The sequence below is a fragment of the Letharia lupina genome (assembly GCF_014066315.1).
Source record: "Letharia lupina isolate WasteWater1 chromosome Unknown contig_6, whole genome shotgun sequence".
NCBI lineage: Eukaryota > Fungi > Ascomycota > Lecanoromycetes > Lecanorales > Parmeliaceae > Letharia > Letharia lupina.
This window is the reverse complement of record NW_023502975.1, coordinates 1,011,860-1,025,933: the sequence shown is the minus strand read 5'-3', so window position 1 is coordinate 1,025,933 and position 14,074 is coordinate 1,011,860. Positions and strand designations below refer to the sequence as shown.

At 52.7% G+C, this 14,074-nt stretch overlaps 6 protein-coding genes across 6 annotated transcripts; 3 read left to right on the top strand and 3 right to left on the bottom strand.

Annotated features, from left to right (window-relative positions):
* Nucleotides 1-655: 655 nt before the first annotated feature.
* Nucleotides 656-1,324, bottom strand: HO133_009164 (uncharacterized protein; the record flags this gene model as incomplete). The annotated part of the gene is made up of 3 exons (XM_037300025.1): nucleotides 656-662; nucleotides 822-871; nucleotides 1,130-1,324. 3 exons carry the CDS (start codon nucleotides 1,322-1,324, stop codon nucleotides 656-658), a joined length of 252 nt encoding a protein of 83 aa, XP_037154851.1.
* Nucleotides 1,325-2,177: 853 nt separating this feature from the next.
* Nucleotides 2,178-3,039, top strand: HO133_009163 (uncharacterized protein; the record flags this gene model as incomplete). The annotated part of the gene is made up of 2 exons (XM_037300024.1): nucleotides 2,178-2,366; nucleotides 2,677-3,039. 2 exons carry the CDS (start codon nucleotides 2,178-2,180, stop codon nucleotides 3,037-3,039), a joined length of 552 nt encoding a protein of 183 aa, XP_037154850.1.
* Nucleotides 3,040-3,063: 24 nt separating this feature from the next.
* HO133_009162 (uncharacterized protein) lies at nucleotides 3,064-3,566 on the top strand (the record flags this gene model as incomplete). Its single annotated transcript, XM_037300023.1, has 2 exons — nucleotides 3,064-3,264; nucleotides 3,408-3,566. 2 exons carry the CDS (start codon nucleotides 3,064-3,066, stop codon nucleotides 3,564-3,566), a joined length of 360 nt encoding a protein of 119 aa, XP_037154849.1.
* A 363-nt stretch (nucleotides 3,567-3,929) lies between these two features.
* Nucleotides 3,930-5,075, top strand: HO133_009161 (uncharacterized protein; the record flags this gene model as incomplete). Its single annotated transcript, XM_037300022.1, has 2 exons — nucleotides 3,930-4,238; nucleotides 4,623-5,075. The coding sequence occupies 2 exons, from the start codon at nucleotides 3,930-3,932 to the stop codon at nucleotides 5,073-5,075; spliced, it is 762 nt and encodes a 253-aa protein (XP_037154848.1).
* A 569-nt stretch (nucleotides 5,076-5,644) lies between these two features.
* HO133_009160 (uncharacterized protein) lies at nucleotides 5,645-7,386 on the bottom strand (the record flags this gene model as incomplete). Its single annotated transcript, XM_037300021.1, has 4 exons — nucleotides 5,645-5,976; nucleotides 6,062-6,554; nucleotides 6,606-6,915; nucleotides 6,977-7,386. The coding sequence occupies 4 exons, from the start codon at nucleotides 7,384-7,386 to the stop codon at nucleotides 5,645-5,647; spliced, it is 1,545 nt and encodes a 514-aa protein (XP_037154847.1).
* Nucleotides 7,387-10,423: 3,037 nt separating this feature from the next.
* On the bottom strand, nucleotides 10,424-13,910 carry HO133_009159 (uncharacterized protein; the record flags this gene model as incomplete). The annotated part of the gene is made up of 3 exons (XM_037300020.1): nucleotides 10,424-10,833; nucleotides 10,893-11,394; nucleotides 11,442-13,910. The coding sequence occupies 3 exons, from the start codon at nucleotides 13,908-13,910 to the stop codon at nucleotides 10,424-10,426; spliced, it is 3,381 nt and encodes a 1,126-aa protein (XP_037154846.1).
* Nucleotides 13,911-14,074: the final 164 nt, after the last annotated feature.

Here is a 14,074-nt window from a genome sequence, read left to right as displayed (position 1 = left end):
CGAGCACCATCTCTACTGCTTTTCGGCAACTTGTCATTGATGCCCATGATTACGGTTAAGCGAGCGAAGCGGCATTGGGGCGGGATTTGTGTTGTGTTGCATAGATAGCTTAGCATAGCGAGCGATCAATGCAGGATGCGGATACCCGACGTGTTCGACAAAGAATGAGATTCTCACTCCGTTCTTGCGGTTGTGCTACCCGTGACATGTGCTTTGGTTGTGCGATCAATGCTGTCTCGCTTGTGAGGGGTAAGGCAGGAAGCAGGCGCGTATTGTTTTCACAGAACCGCTCCCAATGGGGCTGACATTTTTGGGGGGAGTTTGCGGTAAGGGTACATGTGCTGATGACTATCTATCGTAACCACGCCGCTTGCGGTGCGACAGCGCAGCACAGATCAACAGCCGCTGATCTGGCCACCAAGGCGGTCATTCCATCCCAATAGCCTGGGATATCCTGCCCTGAAACCTCCCATCAGACCGTGCTCCATGTACATGGATAGAAGCCCCCGGGGAAAATACATCCATCGCTAGCGTGGAATGGACCTTTTCGTAACAGCGCCGCCACGCTCCCTCAACCGGTCGCCCCCATGCGAGAGACGTAGAAAGTGGAGATTCGGTACCGACGAGAGGTATGGATATGGCGGTCGGGATGGGTCTAAGCACTGAGGGGAAAACCTCATCAGCTCCTGCAAATCGTTGCAATGGGGCAGGTATTCCGAATGCACGAAAAACAACCCCCCCCAAAGCTGCGGAGGCGGCAGGAAGAGCTACGGCATGACCGCGGCGAAGGGCGAAAGGGCGTGAATGAAAGGGAGACTCACGGCGGGTGTAGATATTCGCTCCAGCTGCTCGAGAAGAAGGCGACGGCGACCTGTGGGACGGCAATACTTAGCATGTGCCGCGAATGGATCTTCAACGCGGCTCCAAAGCAATTTTTTTTTTTGGAACGATGATGCAACTGCGCATCCGTCGGGGCTTTTGAACCCTCAAGTTTTTGTAGCTCCCTCAGCTCAGTAGTACCGAGGGAAGCCTTCAGGCATCCTCTCCTCCCTCCCTCCCCCTCCCTCCCTCCTCCCTCCCCACCCTCCCTCCTCCTTCCTCGACCGACCAAGAAAAAACCGCAACTCACCCCGGCAAACCCCACAGCCTTCAACACGCTCCGGTTCTCCTGCGCCGTCAACGCGTCATACGTGTCCCGCAGCGCCCCGCCGACCGTGCCCGGCTCCGGCTGGCGAGCCGGAGGTCCGCCGGAGCGTGCGGCGGCGGCGGAGGAGCGCGAGGTGGAGGATGTCGGGGTGGCGGTGGGGGCGCGTTTGGGTGCCATGTTGCCGGTGAGGGTTCGCTGGCTGGGTTGTTGAGGATGCTTTGTGATGTTGGGGGATTGGTGTGCGGAGGGGGTAGGTACGTTGTGGTTGTGGGAGAGCGGCGGTGGCAGGAAGCTTTTGGGGGATGGGTTGATGGTGCCGAGCTAGGACGGTTCGGGATGGGCTGCTAGCGCGAGTTGTGGTTGTGAGATGTTGGTTTGTTGAACGATTTTAAATGCAATGTGTGGGAATGATGGAGTTACATTCTACAGGATTGTTTTCGGGTATTCGTGCTGCTGCTACGGAGACCTGGTCAGGATGATATATATTGTGGATAAGAGCACTTCTGTTGAGATACTCCTTGCTATGAGACGATGTGCTATCAACGGTTTTTGTTCCCAACGCTCGTGCAAACTTGATTGGTATACTAGCACTCCGGTGTATTCGGATGCCGTAAAATACGGAGATGTGCTGGCTTTGGATTGAGATTAACATTAAGCTCTTCTCTGCTACTCTGCGTCGCCAACCGCGCATCTCATACAATGGCTAACCTGCTTCCTTCCTCTATTTGCCACCTGTCAGGTTCAGATATTGGACATACACCTCGTCGAACCCAGATTGTTGCTGTCTGGGGGAGTGAGAGGGTTTACTTCCCGAGAAGAGGATTTCCTCTTTAGAAGGCCGATTGTCTGCATCTTTTCGCTGCAACGTTCTCAAAGCGGCCTAGCTTCAAGTAAGTCGCTTTAGATGCATACTTAGATTCTTAGAAAAAGGCTACACCCACGGTGAACGCGCCCTCAACAATGCCCTCTCCAAAAGTTATGATTCCTATCGAGCATTCTTCCTCCTGCTTCACTTCTATTATGTCTAAACATGGTGGCCCTTGCCGCCGCCAGCTTAGCTGGCCACGTCCTCCAATCCCTCAGTCTCACAGGCGACGCAATCTCCAAGAGCCGCCAGATCCATGCCTCCATTTCGGGTACCTTGAAGGAGCATGACGATCTAGAACGCCTTACGATTCATTTTAAGGATTTGAGCGGTCGGTTTGTAGGCCTCAGCAGGGTCAGTGGACTCGGTGCTGGAGCAGCCATGTTCAAGATGCAGCGAGGTCGCTGAGGACCTGCTGAGGGCTTTAGAACATCTTGGTGTCAAAAGGAAATTACACACGGTCTCCGAGCCTCAGAAGAGCATTAAAGGCGTTATGGGGCAAAGAGAAGCTGACCATGCTTGAGCAAAGATTGGCTGGATTTCGTCAGGAGATGACTGTGAACCTGAAGTACAATTGCTCTTGTTTGCGGTCTGCTTTAGCATACAAGGCTGATGATACGCTTCTAGATCTCGGATTGACGTACTGAACTTTCAACAAACATAGTCTTTCCAAGCTCTTGACGATGCTACAAATGAGGGCGCACAAAAGATTTTAGAGGCGTTGAGTGACAGCCGAGACCAATTAGTCGCTGCCACAGGCTCACAAACCAGGCAGATGAGGGCACTGCATACACAGACTGAGACGATACTCTCTCAAGAGTTCAAATCAGCGGCTGCAAATTCAGTAAAGCAGAGCGAAGGAACCCGCGCCCTTACGGCCAAAGAACACCAGAGCACCCGGGCGGAGGTACATAATGCCGTCGCTGATGTAGCTTCCAGGTATGACAATGCTATTTCCACGGAAGCCGACAATATCTCTGCCCGGATCGAGGAGGTAGATGAAAATACTCGAGCTCAGATCACATAAGTACTTGAGAGGAACCAAGAAACAATGAAGCAAGAGATCAATGGACTGCAGCGAGGGCTCCGTCAGCTTCAGCTAGAGATTGATAGAGAAGAAGAGGAGTTTAAGGAGATTGTAATCAAGATCAACACCACACGCGAAGGACCGCACCGCAAGTTGCTCAGAGAATTAGGTGATTCAACCACCGTGGTTCAAATGTCACTGCATGATCTGAACGAAGCTCTTGAGGTACTTGTAACACGTTCTTGGGGTTTTTAATGTACATCACGCTGACCTACGACGGACCTTAAAACCATTGATCCCACCAATCCAGAATCACTTTCGGCACCCTACTTGGGCTGCATGTTGATCAATCCGCGATCGAAGACCAGACCATGTCCGAGCTCGAGACAGACTTTAGTCCCGAAGTCGGCTTATCATTGCCGATGTACTACGCTTTCTACTATCAGCCGTTATTCCGACGTTTCGGTCCCCTAAACTTGGACCCGGAGGTCTATTCTCGCACAGAGATGAACGGATGGATTCATTGAATGCGTCTGACTCCTGGTGATCTCCACAAATTGTCGCCTGAGGCTTGTGCACTCAATGATTTGGCCAAAAACGGGAACGAGCTTCTCTGGACCATGACTCCTTTGGTAGCAGGCCTCAATGCTTGTTTCACCCCAGAAAATGCAGTACTAGTATTGAGCACAGCTTTTAGCGTGTATTATGATCCTCGGTGTGTATTACCTGCACGTGGAAGCTGGTCTTGCCATATTTGTTGCGAGACGAATTCCCTATCGGCTTGTATGAAACACCTTCAGTCTGATATCCCGTCCCAGGTGCATCGATTCTTTGAGAAGGGCTTTCAACCAACGGAGCTTCAGGGGCCTCGGTATGCGCTCGATTGTACCATGGGGAAGCGATTGGCAGAGGACTTCATTCTCATGTCTCATCTGGCAGACAAATGCGGTCTGCAAGAGGAGACGAGCAGGTCTTTTGCGTCCTCTTCAGTCACGCGATCACACGTAACACAAGAATTGGGGCTGTCGGCAAACAGAGACAGGGCCGACCTTCCTCTGGCCTTGGTCGCGTTGATCTCACAGTCCTTGCCTTGGACAGTCAAGCTAATTTCTGGAGGCGAACCTCATTCTATGCATCACGCACTCTTCGTCTACTGCCGCAGTCGCAGCGTTTTGCATGTCCATACATCGGCAACAATTGTAAATCAATTTGTGAACGCCATCCAGTCGACTGGAATTCCGATTTCTGTGGAAGAGGGTGATTGGTCCCAATGTTACCCACACACGCGTCGCGTTCCAAAAAGTGATCGTCAAGCATCGTATGGGGGTACGGCGTATGCTCGTCTCTGAAAAATCGTGACCTGGTGTTCGTCGGCAGGAGCTTTCCGGGAACGGCAACGATTCAGGACACCTGGGCAAAAACAGCGAAGAACAGATACTCTTGAGCAACCACAGGCTTCCACGGCCATTTTAACCGATCCGTATGCGCGTCAGCTGAAACGTGAATACGGTCCGTCAATAACACCGTCTGCGGCGCTTGCAGACCCTTCCACTGAGCTCGACATCGATCTCCTTTACCACTAGCAGCAGAAACTAAATGCGTGCCATGAGAACACATCCGAAAAACCTGGTAGTAATCCAACTGACGTGGCGAAGACCAGAGCCGACGCTGGACAACCGAGCCGCATCGACGAGAAAGCCGTTGACCCCGAAGATCGCTCCGACAGGGCCGGCGCGGCCTCTCCCGACCCAGAGCCGCACCCATCGCGGACGATGACCGTGCGGCGGATACTTGGGATGTACGATGGGCTCCTCACCCGGCCTCGAGATGCCGGCGGACGACGCGGGCGATTCCGTAGGGTCGTCGTCGAGTCGACGCGCGCTGTTGTACGGTGCGTTACCTCTTCGAGTGGTAACGCCCGCCCGTCTCGGAGGGATGGCTCGACACCGCCGGCTCCTGCTCGAACATTCGTGTTTTCGAGGAGCGAAGAATGGGTTCGAGAGGCGCCTGTCCTCGCCTGGCGATCGTCGAACTGATCGAGGGGTTCTAGAAGATGGGCAGTGCGCGGATGGAGATCCCGCGGTTTGTTTGACTACATCCGGTGATATGATACGGGGAGTAGACGTGGTCGGTTCGAGTATGTTGCCCTAGACGTATTTCCTCCCCCCCTTGTGTTTTCCCCCACTGGCCCTCTCGACTGCTGCACTTTTTCTACAGCTTATAGTTTTTACCGTTTCAAAGGAGACAACACCGGTCGGCTACATCGACATCTTCACTCCTCAATCAGGGTGAGCTGTCATCGATATTTTTTTTAGCTAGCGACGTTGAACTTCCTATTCTATTTCAAGAAGATCTCTCACAGGACCGGCCGAGGGAACGAGTCCATCCACGGTGCTCGGCGACGCTGTCCAGAAGCGCGCTGAAATCCTCCTTATCGTACTAGTACATGATATTACTACTATATTTAAAAAAAAAGGGGAGGTAAGGGTGAAGACGACAATGGATATAGTCAAGTGAAGAATTAAAAAAAAAGTTGATCGTAACGTCGTAATGCATCACCCTTCGTGAACGGTCCCCAAAACTCCGCCCCCAACCCCGACGAGCGTCACGAATCCGGGATCGGCACGCTCGAACTCGTCCACTGGCCCGCGTCCAGATCCCGCACGAACTCGGTGATGTCCGTCCCGTTCGTCTGATAGAACGCCAGCAAGGAGTTGCCCCCGGAACTGTCGGGGAGGGCGGTGACGGACAGATGGGTGCCGGGGAGGCCTTGGGCGCCGTTGATGACGAAGGTGTCGGCCGGGTCGGTGGGGATGGTGGTGTTTTCGGCGGCGAAGGTGACGTTGAAGCCGCCGATGGTGAGGTCGGGTTTTTGGACGTAGAGGTAGTTGGTGTAGCCCATGGAACTGTTTTGGACGACGGGGATGCTGATGTCGCCTGCGGAAATAACGTTCAGCGTGAGTCTTTTTTCCCTTGAGGGATTACGTTCATCGGAAGGGTCCACGGGGAGTTCGTCACTTACTCTTTGTCCATGTGTTGACCGGATGGGTGCTGTTGCCCACGAGCGTCGTGTTCAAGTCTTTCCACAGTATGTTGACTTCGTTCTCCAGGTTGACCAAGAACACATAAGTGTCGCTGCCGGGACCCCAGGAGTAGCAGCCCACGCCCCCGTGGCCGTTGTACCCGCTGAAGATTTGCTGCTCGGTCCATGTATCGTCGCCGTAGGTCCAGCCCACGGAGTCGAAAGTGGTGGCGTTACTGGCGTACCAGAGATGTATGCCGACGGTTTGGTCGGAGCTGTTCCCTGTACCCGTGGTCTGGCCAGGAACTGGGGAATGGTTGTAGGCGGTGTCGCTGTAGAAACTACCGTACCAGCAAGCCTCGAGGCCGACGTTGGGATCATTCATGGCTTGCAGATTGAGATCGTTGATAGGTCCAGGCCTCCAGACGTTGGTGGCGTTATCGTTGATGATCTCGGTGATGGTATTGTTGACGTTGATATAGAATATATGCCACTATTCTACCGTTAGACCGAGACCTATTTCCAGGCTTGGTTGTATACCTACAGCAGCGGTTTGGTTTCTAGCGTAGGCTACAGCGGCTATGGGGGTTCCATTCTTGGCGTTGCTGGCGACAATGTCGGTGATGTCTCCCCCCTGCCAGGTCCCATCGCTTGCTAGCTGCGCGGAACGTAATTGGCCGGAGTGATGTTGGAAGTACATGACAATTGCTCCGTGGCCGCCGGAGGCGAAGGACTCGGAAGCCAAGGCTATCCCGGAGCCATTGAATGCTCCGACAGTCGAAAAGAAATCTTGAGGGATAGAGGTTGGTGCAGGCGGTGGTGGGTTGGCAGGGGTCGAGGACCCATTGCTCGACCTGTACAGTACGTGCATCAGCCAAATGGACTCATGGCGTTAGAAGCTGGTATATCCCCTACTTTCGAGTCAAGCCCACACCGAGTCCAATAGCAAGTCCTATCACCAGACACGCGACCAGACCTACGATCCAAAAGAGCAACGGTTTCCGCCCATGCTTGCGAGGCGCATCGTTTCTCCTCTCGGATACTTCCAACGCCGGTTGGTCCCAGAATTCTTTCTCTGTCGAGTGAGGTGTGTATTCCTTTTCCGTTGGATCCGGCGTCCTGAGCGAATGCAGCCCGGGCGAAGCGGGACCGAGAGAGGCGACATCGGGTATGCCGTGATCGGATGTCATGGGAGACACCACGGCGGCGGTTGGAGAGAAGGCCGCAGCATCTTTCTGCGGTAGAGGGCTGTAAGTTGAGGTCCTGTCGGGAAGCTCTGTCGGCTTTTTTTCATCTTGAGTAGAGGACTCTGTAAAGTGCTGCATCTTTCTGCCTTGGACCGCTGAGCCTCTATTTGATGTTGAATGTATTTTGGTTTCCAATAAGGCTGAAAGGTATGTCTACGCTTTCATGTTGGAGTGGAGATGGGGGATTTTCCTTGAGGGAAGAAGAAAAGGGTGGATGAAAATGGAGAAGGAAAAGGAAAAGGAATAGAAGGATGGGAGGGATGGCTTACTACTGATAGCAAGGGAATGACTGCGCCTGATTCATACGGTTTTGATCGAGGCCGCAGATGGAACAAATGTCAATGGTCGGAGACCACTGAGCAGGGACCGGGGGGGGTGCCCAGCGAGATTAGGGAGGGAAGCGAGCACTAACTTCATCAAAGCCATTCGTTTCGCGCGGGAAGGCATGTGGTCAGCAAAGCTTAGCTTCATCTGGCTTAATTCAAAAGGTATGATTGGTGGATCGATATTTGCATGCTTACTTTACTTTTTTTGTGCGACTCACGAGGCGGAGTTCGGTAACATGCTTGTTAGCAGGGCTGAGAACCTGGAGATGAAGGGTACTGTACAACCTAAGTACCTTAAGTTCCGGCGGTGAAAGAGTGCTAGTGAGCCTAGCGACCCTATGAGACCCCAGAATGTTGGAGTGCCATTTCTCGTACTACTCAACCTTGACTCTTGAGCCGTGCAATGGCGGCTGCAATGTGTCAGCCAGAGGTGCACGCCATGCAGTGAGGCATTTATTTCTATTGGCTTCACCACCACGCCATCTTTTACACTTGCTCGCAACTCTCTTCCAGACAGTCAAGCCCATCCGGAAGGACCCTGAACACATCCACACGAGCCATGCGATTTGGATGCTGGTGGATGCATACCAACACTTCATAGTACCTACTTTAGTAGTACGAATACTGCACAGAGATTAGATGTAGGTAACTTGGTGATGCTCCCTCGTGTTGCGAATTGCGATCAGCTAGAGTATTAGTGGCCTACCTATCCCTCCAACGTAAGCTCATCATCATCATCATCATCATCATCATCCAAATAAGACTGAGCCACCACACAATTTCGCCTAAATCGTCACCTCGTACAGACCGTTTTCTTCACCCCACTCCAAAGTAACCTTGTACCCCAACTCTAGGTCCACACTACTACTTCAGCTTCACGTTTACCCCCAAAACATCGCCTCGGCTCGAGCCCTCTTGGCATGCTTAGAAAGAGGTTAGAAAAAAGAGACTTCATCGATACTTCCTGAGTCTTCAGGTATTATCAGCCAACATGTCGAAAGCGGTGTGCGCCGACGTGCTTACTGACTTTGGAAGGAAGAAGGAAAGCGACCGGCCCCAAAAGGGAGGGCCGTTGCATGCCTATTGAACAAGTTCGAGACCAAGTGACGACAAGTCGCAACTTTGCCGGGAGCGCTCAACAACTCCGACACAAATGGCGGAGTACTCATCGCCAAAGAAGCTATGATTGGCTAGGGACGACGTTCTTTTCTTCTTCTTCCAAGAAAGCCGTGCCGTCCATCGTAGCATTCGCAAGCACTCTGAGGCTCTAGAGAGCATGCAAGCATCCAACCCCATACCGGCGGCTGATCAGACCGACGCATGATGACGTCCTTATCACAAGTCACTCAATTGTATGGTTGAAGATTGATTCAACTGCTGGTGTGGACGACGCCCGTCCGTGCGCTCCCTCCAGACTAGATTGACCTGGCTTACGGTACTTTCAATTCCCTCCACACAGAGTGCTCCAGTCGGCGTGAGGCGTTTCCGCAATGGCTGCCTGGCGGCGCCGTTACTTGGAGCGCTTGTTTATTACCTACGTTCTCCGAGTCTCGGCCTAGACCTGTCGGGGTCCTTGGCGATCCTTGGCAAGTGACGACTTGCAACCCCGTCCGTGGGCGGTCGAGACATCTACCGCATCCACTTCAAGTCCCTACTTGTAACACACGCTGACTGATTTGTCTATGGTGCTACCAATCCGCCAGGCTTCGGATCAGCAAAATTGCAGTTGAAGATCCTCCAACGACTGCCTGCGCGATGCACAGCAAACGTATCGATCAGCAAGCTAAGCCGTCGTTGAAGAGGATGATGATGTGCAGAAGCCGACCCCAAACATCCTTCCACGATTTCGTGTTGAGCCGTTTCAATCCAACACCAGAGAACAAAGCGCCGAACGGCAGACCGTGACGGAAAATCAACGGAATCACCCCGATCCTTATGTAAGTATACGAGATCCCAGCGGATTACGTCCTAAATAGCTAGCTAGCTGTCCAGCCAATCGAGTACAGTCTCCTCAGCACCCACACCGACGGGGACGAAGTGTATGACAGCTCGTAAAAGAGCACTGAGACGCCTCGGACAGATCCCCACCTCGAAAGGCACTTTCCAAAAAACCAAAAGAAAACACCAGCGACGCCCAACCGCCACACTCCAAACGACCGCCGCGGTTTTCCCCCCCGGAAACCCGGTCCCACATCCCACCGGCGAGGGGTGTCATCAGAGCGAGCGACGTTTCCACCATCGATGGCGTCACTTCTCCAACCCGTAGCAAGCCGATAACGATCCATGTCCGTGCGTGCGCGCGTCCGAGACGACGTGAGAGGTTCGCCGTTCGAGGTACTCTGCATATCCAGAGGGAGTTTTTCCCCCCTCGCGCATGTGCGAGTCACATACATGTACTACTGTAACAGTGGACCATTGGTGCACACGGGTGGGAGAGACTCTATTCGGTTAGCATATATCCCGCGGCTCTCGTTTTCCTCTACGCCCCGCATCGGGTTCGTGCAGGCTGCTTTTGGGAGGTCGATCGGCATCACGTGTTCAGGGTGATCGAAGAGGAGGTTGGTAAATGATTGGGAGGTCAATGTCATGGGCCAGCCTCACGGATGTACAGTGGTGTCAGTTTCAAATCTGTTTGTTTGGGCCTAGCACGGTCGCTGGACAGGCAGGGTACTCGTTATCAAACAGCAATCGCAATGGTGCTCGTCTGGCACCGGGATATCCTTAGCTATGCTTTTTCCTGCGCCCTGCAATACACGCATCCGACACCGGGGATCTATTTGAGACTTCACTCAATTTCCCTCGCTGATCCAACGCCGAGCGATATCTTTCGCCAGGCCCAAACGGAGGATCCTCAGCACGTCCTCGCCCTTTGCATCCTCGGCCAAACCCTTCCTCCAATCCCAGCCTCTCTTTCTGTCCTCCTGGGGCTTGACGAGCGCTCTACCGCTGCCAATGCCATTGCTCGATTCGAAGTCTAGCATCGAACTTCCCACTAAAGAGAAGCTACTGCTCATACTGCTCATGGTCTTCTTGAGAAGTTCCCGTGATGATGCTGGTGCACGGCGTCCTTGGTATGCGTCAAGAGTAGAGCGGAAGCATTCTTCGCATTGCGCGTAGACGCGGGGAGTGATGGTCTGGAGGTCTTCGATTGCTTTCAGAAGGGCAAAGCATTGGGAAAGAGAGAGTACACTTTTAGCCTCTGCGGGAAGAAGTCAGCGATAGCCTTGTAGACTTTCAACGGCTCTCTGTAGCACATACGATTGACAAAGACCAAGGCTTCGCCCAGCAGTGATAGCAGTCCATCGACTTGCACAACTGAGCCCCGATGCTCATCGAATAGTCCGCCCTGGATATTATCTGCAGCACTGTTGATCACGGCAAGCAGTGCTGTGGCAGCTGCACTCTTCCGTGCGTTGGGTCTCGCCGTCGGCTTCTGACCCTCTTCTAGATTGATTTCCTCATCTCGCAGATCATAGTACTTGCGCAGAGTCGCATAGCCTGTGAGGTAAGTATGGAGCATCTCTGCGGCCTTTGGATCCATTAGGGAGAGCTGCCCAACACTTTGTTCCGGTGTAAATAGAAGCGCGCGGAGGTTTTCGTCAAGCGCTGATAATGGAGGGAAAGCAATCGACTGGACCAAGGACAGAGATATTAGCAAGTCCAGGACATCTTTGACCTTTTTGTGGTGATGAGCCCGTGCGTAGTAAATGAGAGCTGTGCCATAATTCTCCGAACTTTCGGCGATATTATCAGCGTACCTCTGTCAATGATTAGAATATATTTTCATTGGGGAGAGTGTGAGCTTACCTCTGTGATACTTCGGGCTTCCTTGACCATGTTGAAGTCTTGGCAAGTCTCTAGGATCTTGTTTATTCGCGAATCAGAGTTAAGATCCAGTCGATTTAACAGCTCGCCAACTCTCTTTCGGGCCACGCTGTCGTCGTCCAAGCGAGAAAGCAATGTTATGGAGAGCTCCCACCCTTCGTACGCGGTCTTTCCATGATTTCGCTGAATCTCTGCCTTCTTAGACAGAGCGTTTGCATATTCTATCAAGATCGTGTCCCTAGTCATCGGCGGCCCTTGTATACCGTGTCCATTGAGCAACGAACGGTCATCCTCATCGAGGTCCAACTCCATCAGGTTGTTCGCTACTGAAGTCTCAAACCAGCCACCTATGCTTGCGATCTCTGCGACTGCGGAAACGACGGGAAGGGACCACCCTCGTAGAAGACCTATCACACCTGCGACGTTACCTTCGAAGAGCGATGCCAAGCCAACTTCAATAGGGTTCATTGAGTTGATCTGGAACAAATCGTCGTCCCTTTCGTCAGTCGACCATGCAAAAGCGTAGGCTAATCGGCGCAGGTATGCAGGATTCGCATTGACGTCTACAAGGCGAGACCCTCGTGATTGAGACGGTCTGAGTGAACGTCGAGTCTGGGCTAGGCTAGTGACAGCTATATCTTCGTCGTCGTCACCGTTCCACCAGATCGTCAAACCTACGGTTGCCTCCACCCAGTCTTGTGCAGAGGAGAGGATCTCTGTGGCTTCCCCAAGCAAGATCCCGTACATGATCTTCAACTCCTGGTAGACAGTCCAGGGCACTCTACTTTCAGCTCTCCGCGTAGATTGGGTGAGACTCATCGTCGTACTCAGGAGTCCAAAATTTGAGGATTCGAAGGTTGAGTGTGAAGAATCCAAATCTCGGTCCCGAGTCTCGGCGAATGTGGCAAGATCCTCCATTGCTTGTTGAACGCGCTTTCGGAAAATGATCCATTCATTCCCTGTGACATTCCAATCGTCATCTTGCACGGCTGGGCACAGCTCCAGGACTTGAATGGCTCTGTTAACAACTCGCTCGATATTTTTGACCTGCATGCCATTGTAGCCTTCGTCACCCTGACCGTCTTCCCTAGCTGTTCTAGCATGATGAAAGTTCGATCTTCTCAGTATCCGCACAGCTTCACCAAGCTTCCCGCGCATTATACAAACATGGACGATGTCCCAGTAATTGGAATGAGCGGTAGGGTTTGGATGCAACGACTGGACTTCGTTGATGGTAGATCGGTATGCATTATGCTCCTTCTCCATCCAATCAATGAGTATTTTCGGAAAGGCTGTAGGGTTTGCCGGCGTTGGCGAATCTCTAGAAGACTTTGAGAGAGTGGAAGATCGATTGAGACGAGTGACGGCCAAAGCTTGCTTCCCTTTGGCAGTAGGTGGGTGTCGGAGCTGTAGAAGTAGGGCGGCTAGAAAGATAGATTTGTGTAGTGCAGGCTCACTCTCGGCCGGCCCTATGCCTATAGTGACATCTTGCATGGGAGGCGCATTTGCTATATCGTGATCACGGTATGACCTCCAGAATTGGCTCAATGTCTCAGAGGCGTTGGGTAGTGCTGCTTTCAGAGCTTGTTCGGGCGTGGTACCTGAAGTTTCCGTCCCATACAATTCCTCTTGAAGGATTTCTTCCGTGTTACTAATAAAGTCATCTGTCTCGCTGAGTTTGGCGAGGCCCATTCTTGTGGCCATGTTTTTCGCAATTCCTGGAACAGCTGAGTCCTGCATTGGCTGTCGATGCTTCCTCGCGCTTCGAGGTGGGGCATAAGGTATCATAGCACCACCACGGGATCTCTTCATTCCTCGGGGAGTCCCGTCCAATATGGAAGAGCCAAGGTCTAGCGAATCTCCATTCGCGAATGACCCATTCGCGAAAGGTTTGGGGATTGAGCCATGTTTGGGAAGTCGATCGTCGGCACCCATGCTCACGTCCACAGTTCTGTCCCCTGCTTCTGAGCCTTCGGCATCTTCGTCCTCGTCGAACGACTCGGTCTCATATTCCTCGTCTTGATCACTATCGTGTGCGAGCCTCGATGGTGGGCTGCTGCTCGGCACACCAAAAGTCTTCCTTGACGATGGACTGTTGCTGCTCCCGAGATCAAATCGGCCGCTTTTGTCCAGGTACCGAGCCAACTTGCTTTCATCGATTGAGTTGGACGACGCAATATTTACACTTCTTCGCGAGCCCGTATTCATGACAGGGGAGGGCTTCTTCTTGAACAGTGTTTTCCCAGAACCTAGCTGAGAGCTACCAAAGATTGAGGAAGGGGGAGGATCCGCAGGTGTAAAGGAGCCGATTGAAGATGGGGGGCGACCAGCGGGTGTGGTGGAGGGGTTTGAGGCATAGCTATTTGAGAAGTAGCTGGTATGTCGTTTATCTGATCCCGGTGTAGAAGGTGCCAAAGGGCTTGACGAAAGTGGCACTGTCCATCCAGACATGATGATCGCGGTGAGTTTACAGATGGTATTGAGGGAGGAGGGAGGGTATTTGGACGCTCGCCCTTCCGTGGCTAGGACATGGCTCACAAGGTGTCTAACATGAGTAGCTGAGAATCTGAGCTTCTAACGAGTACCTATGAGGCAAAGAGAGAGTCGTGCCGCGT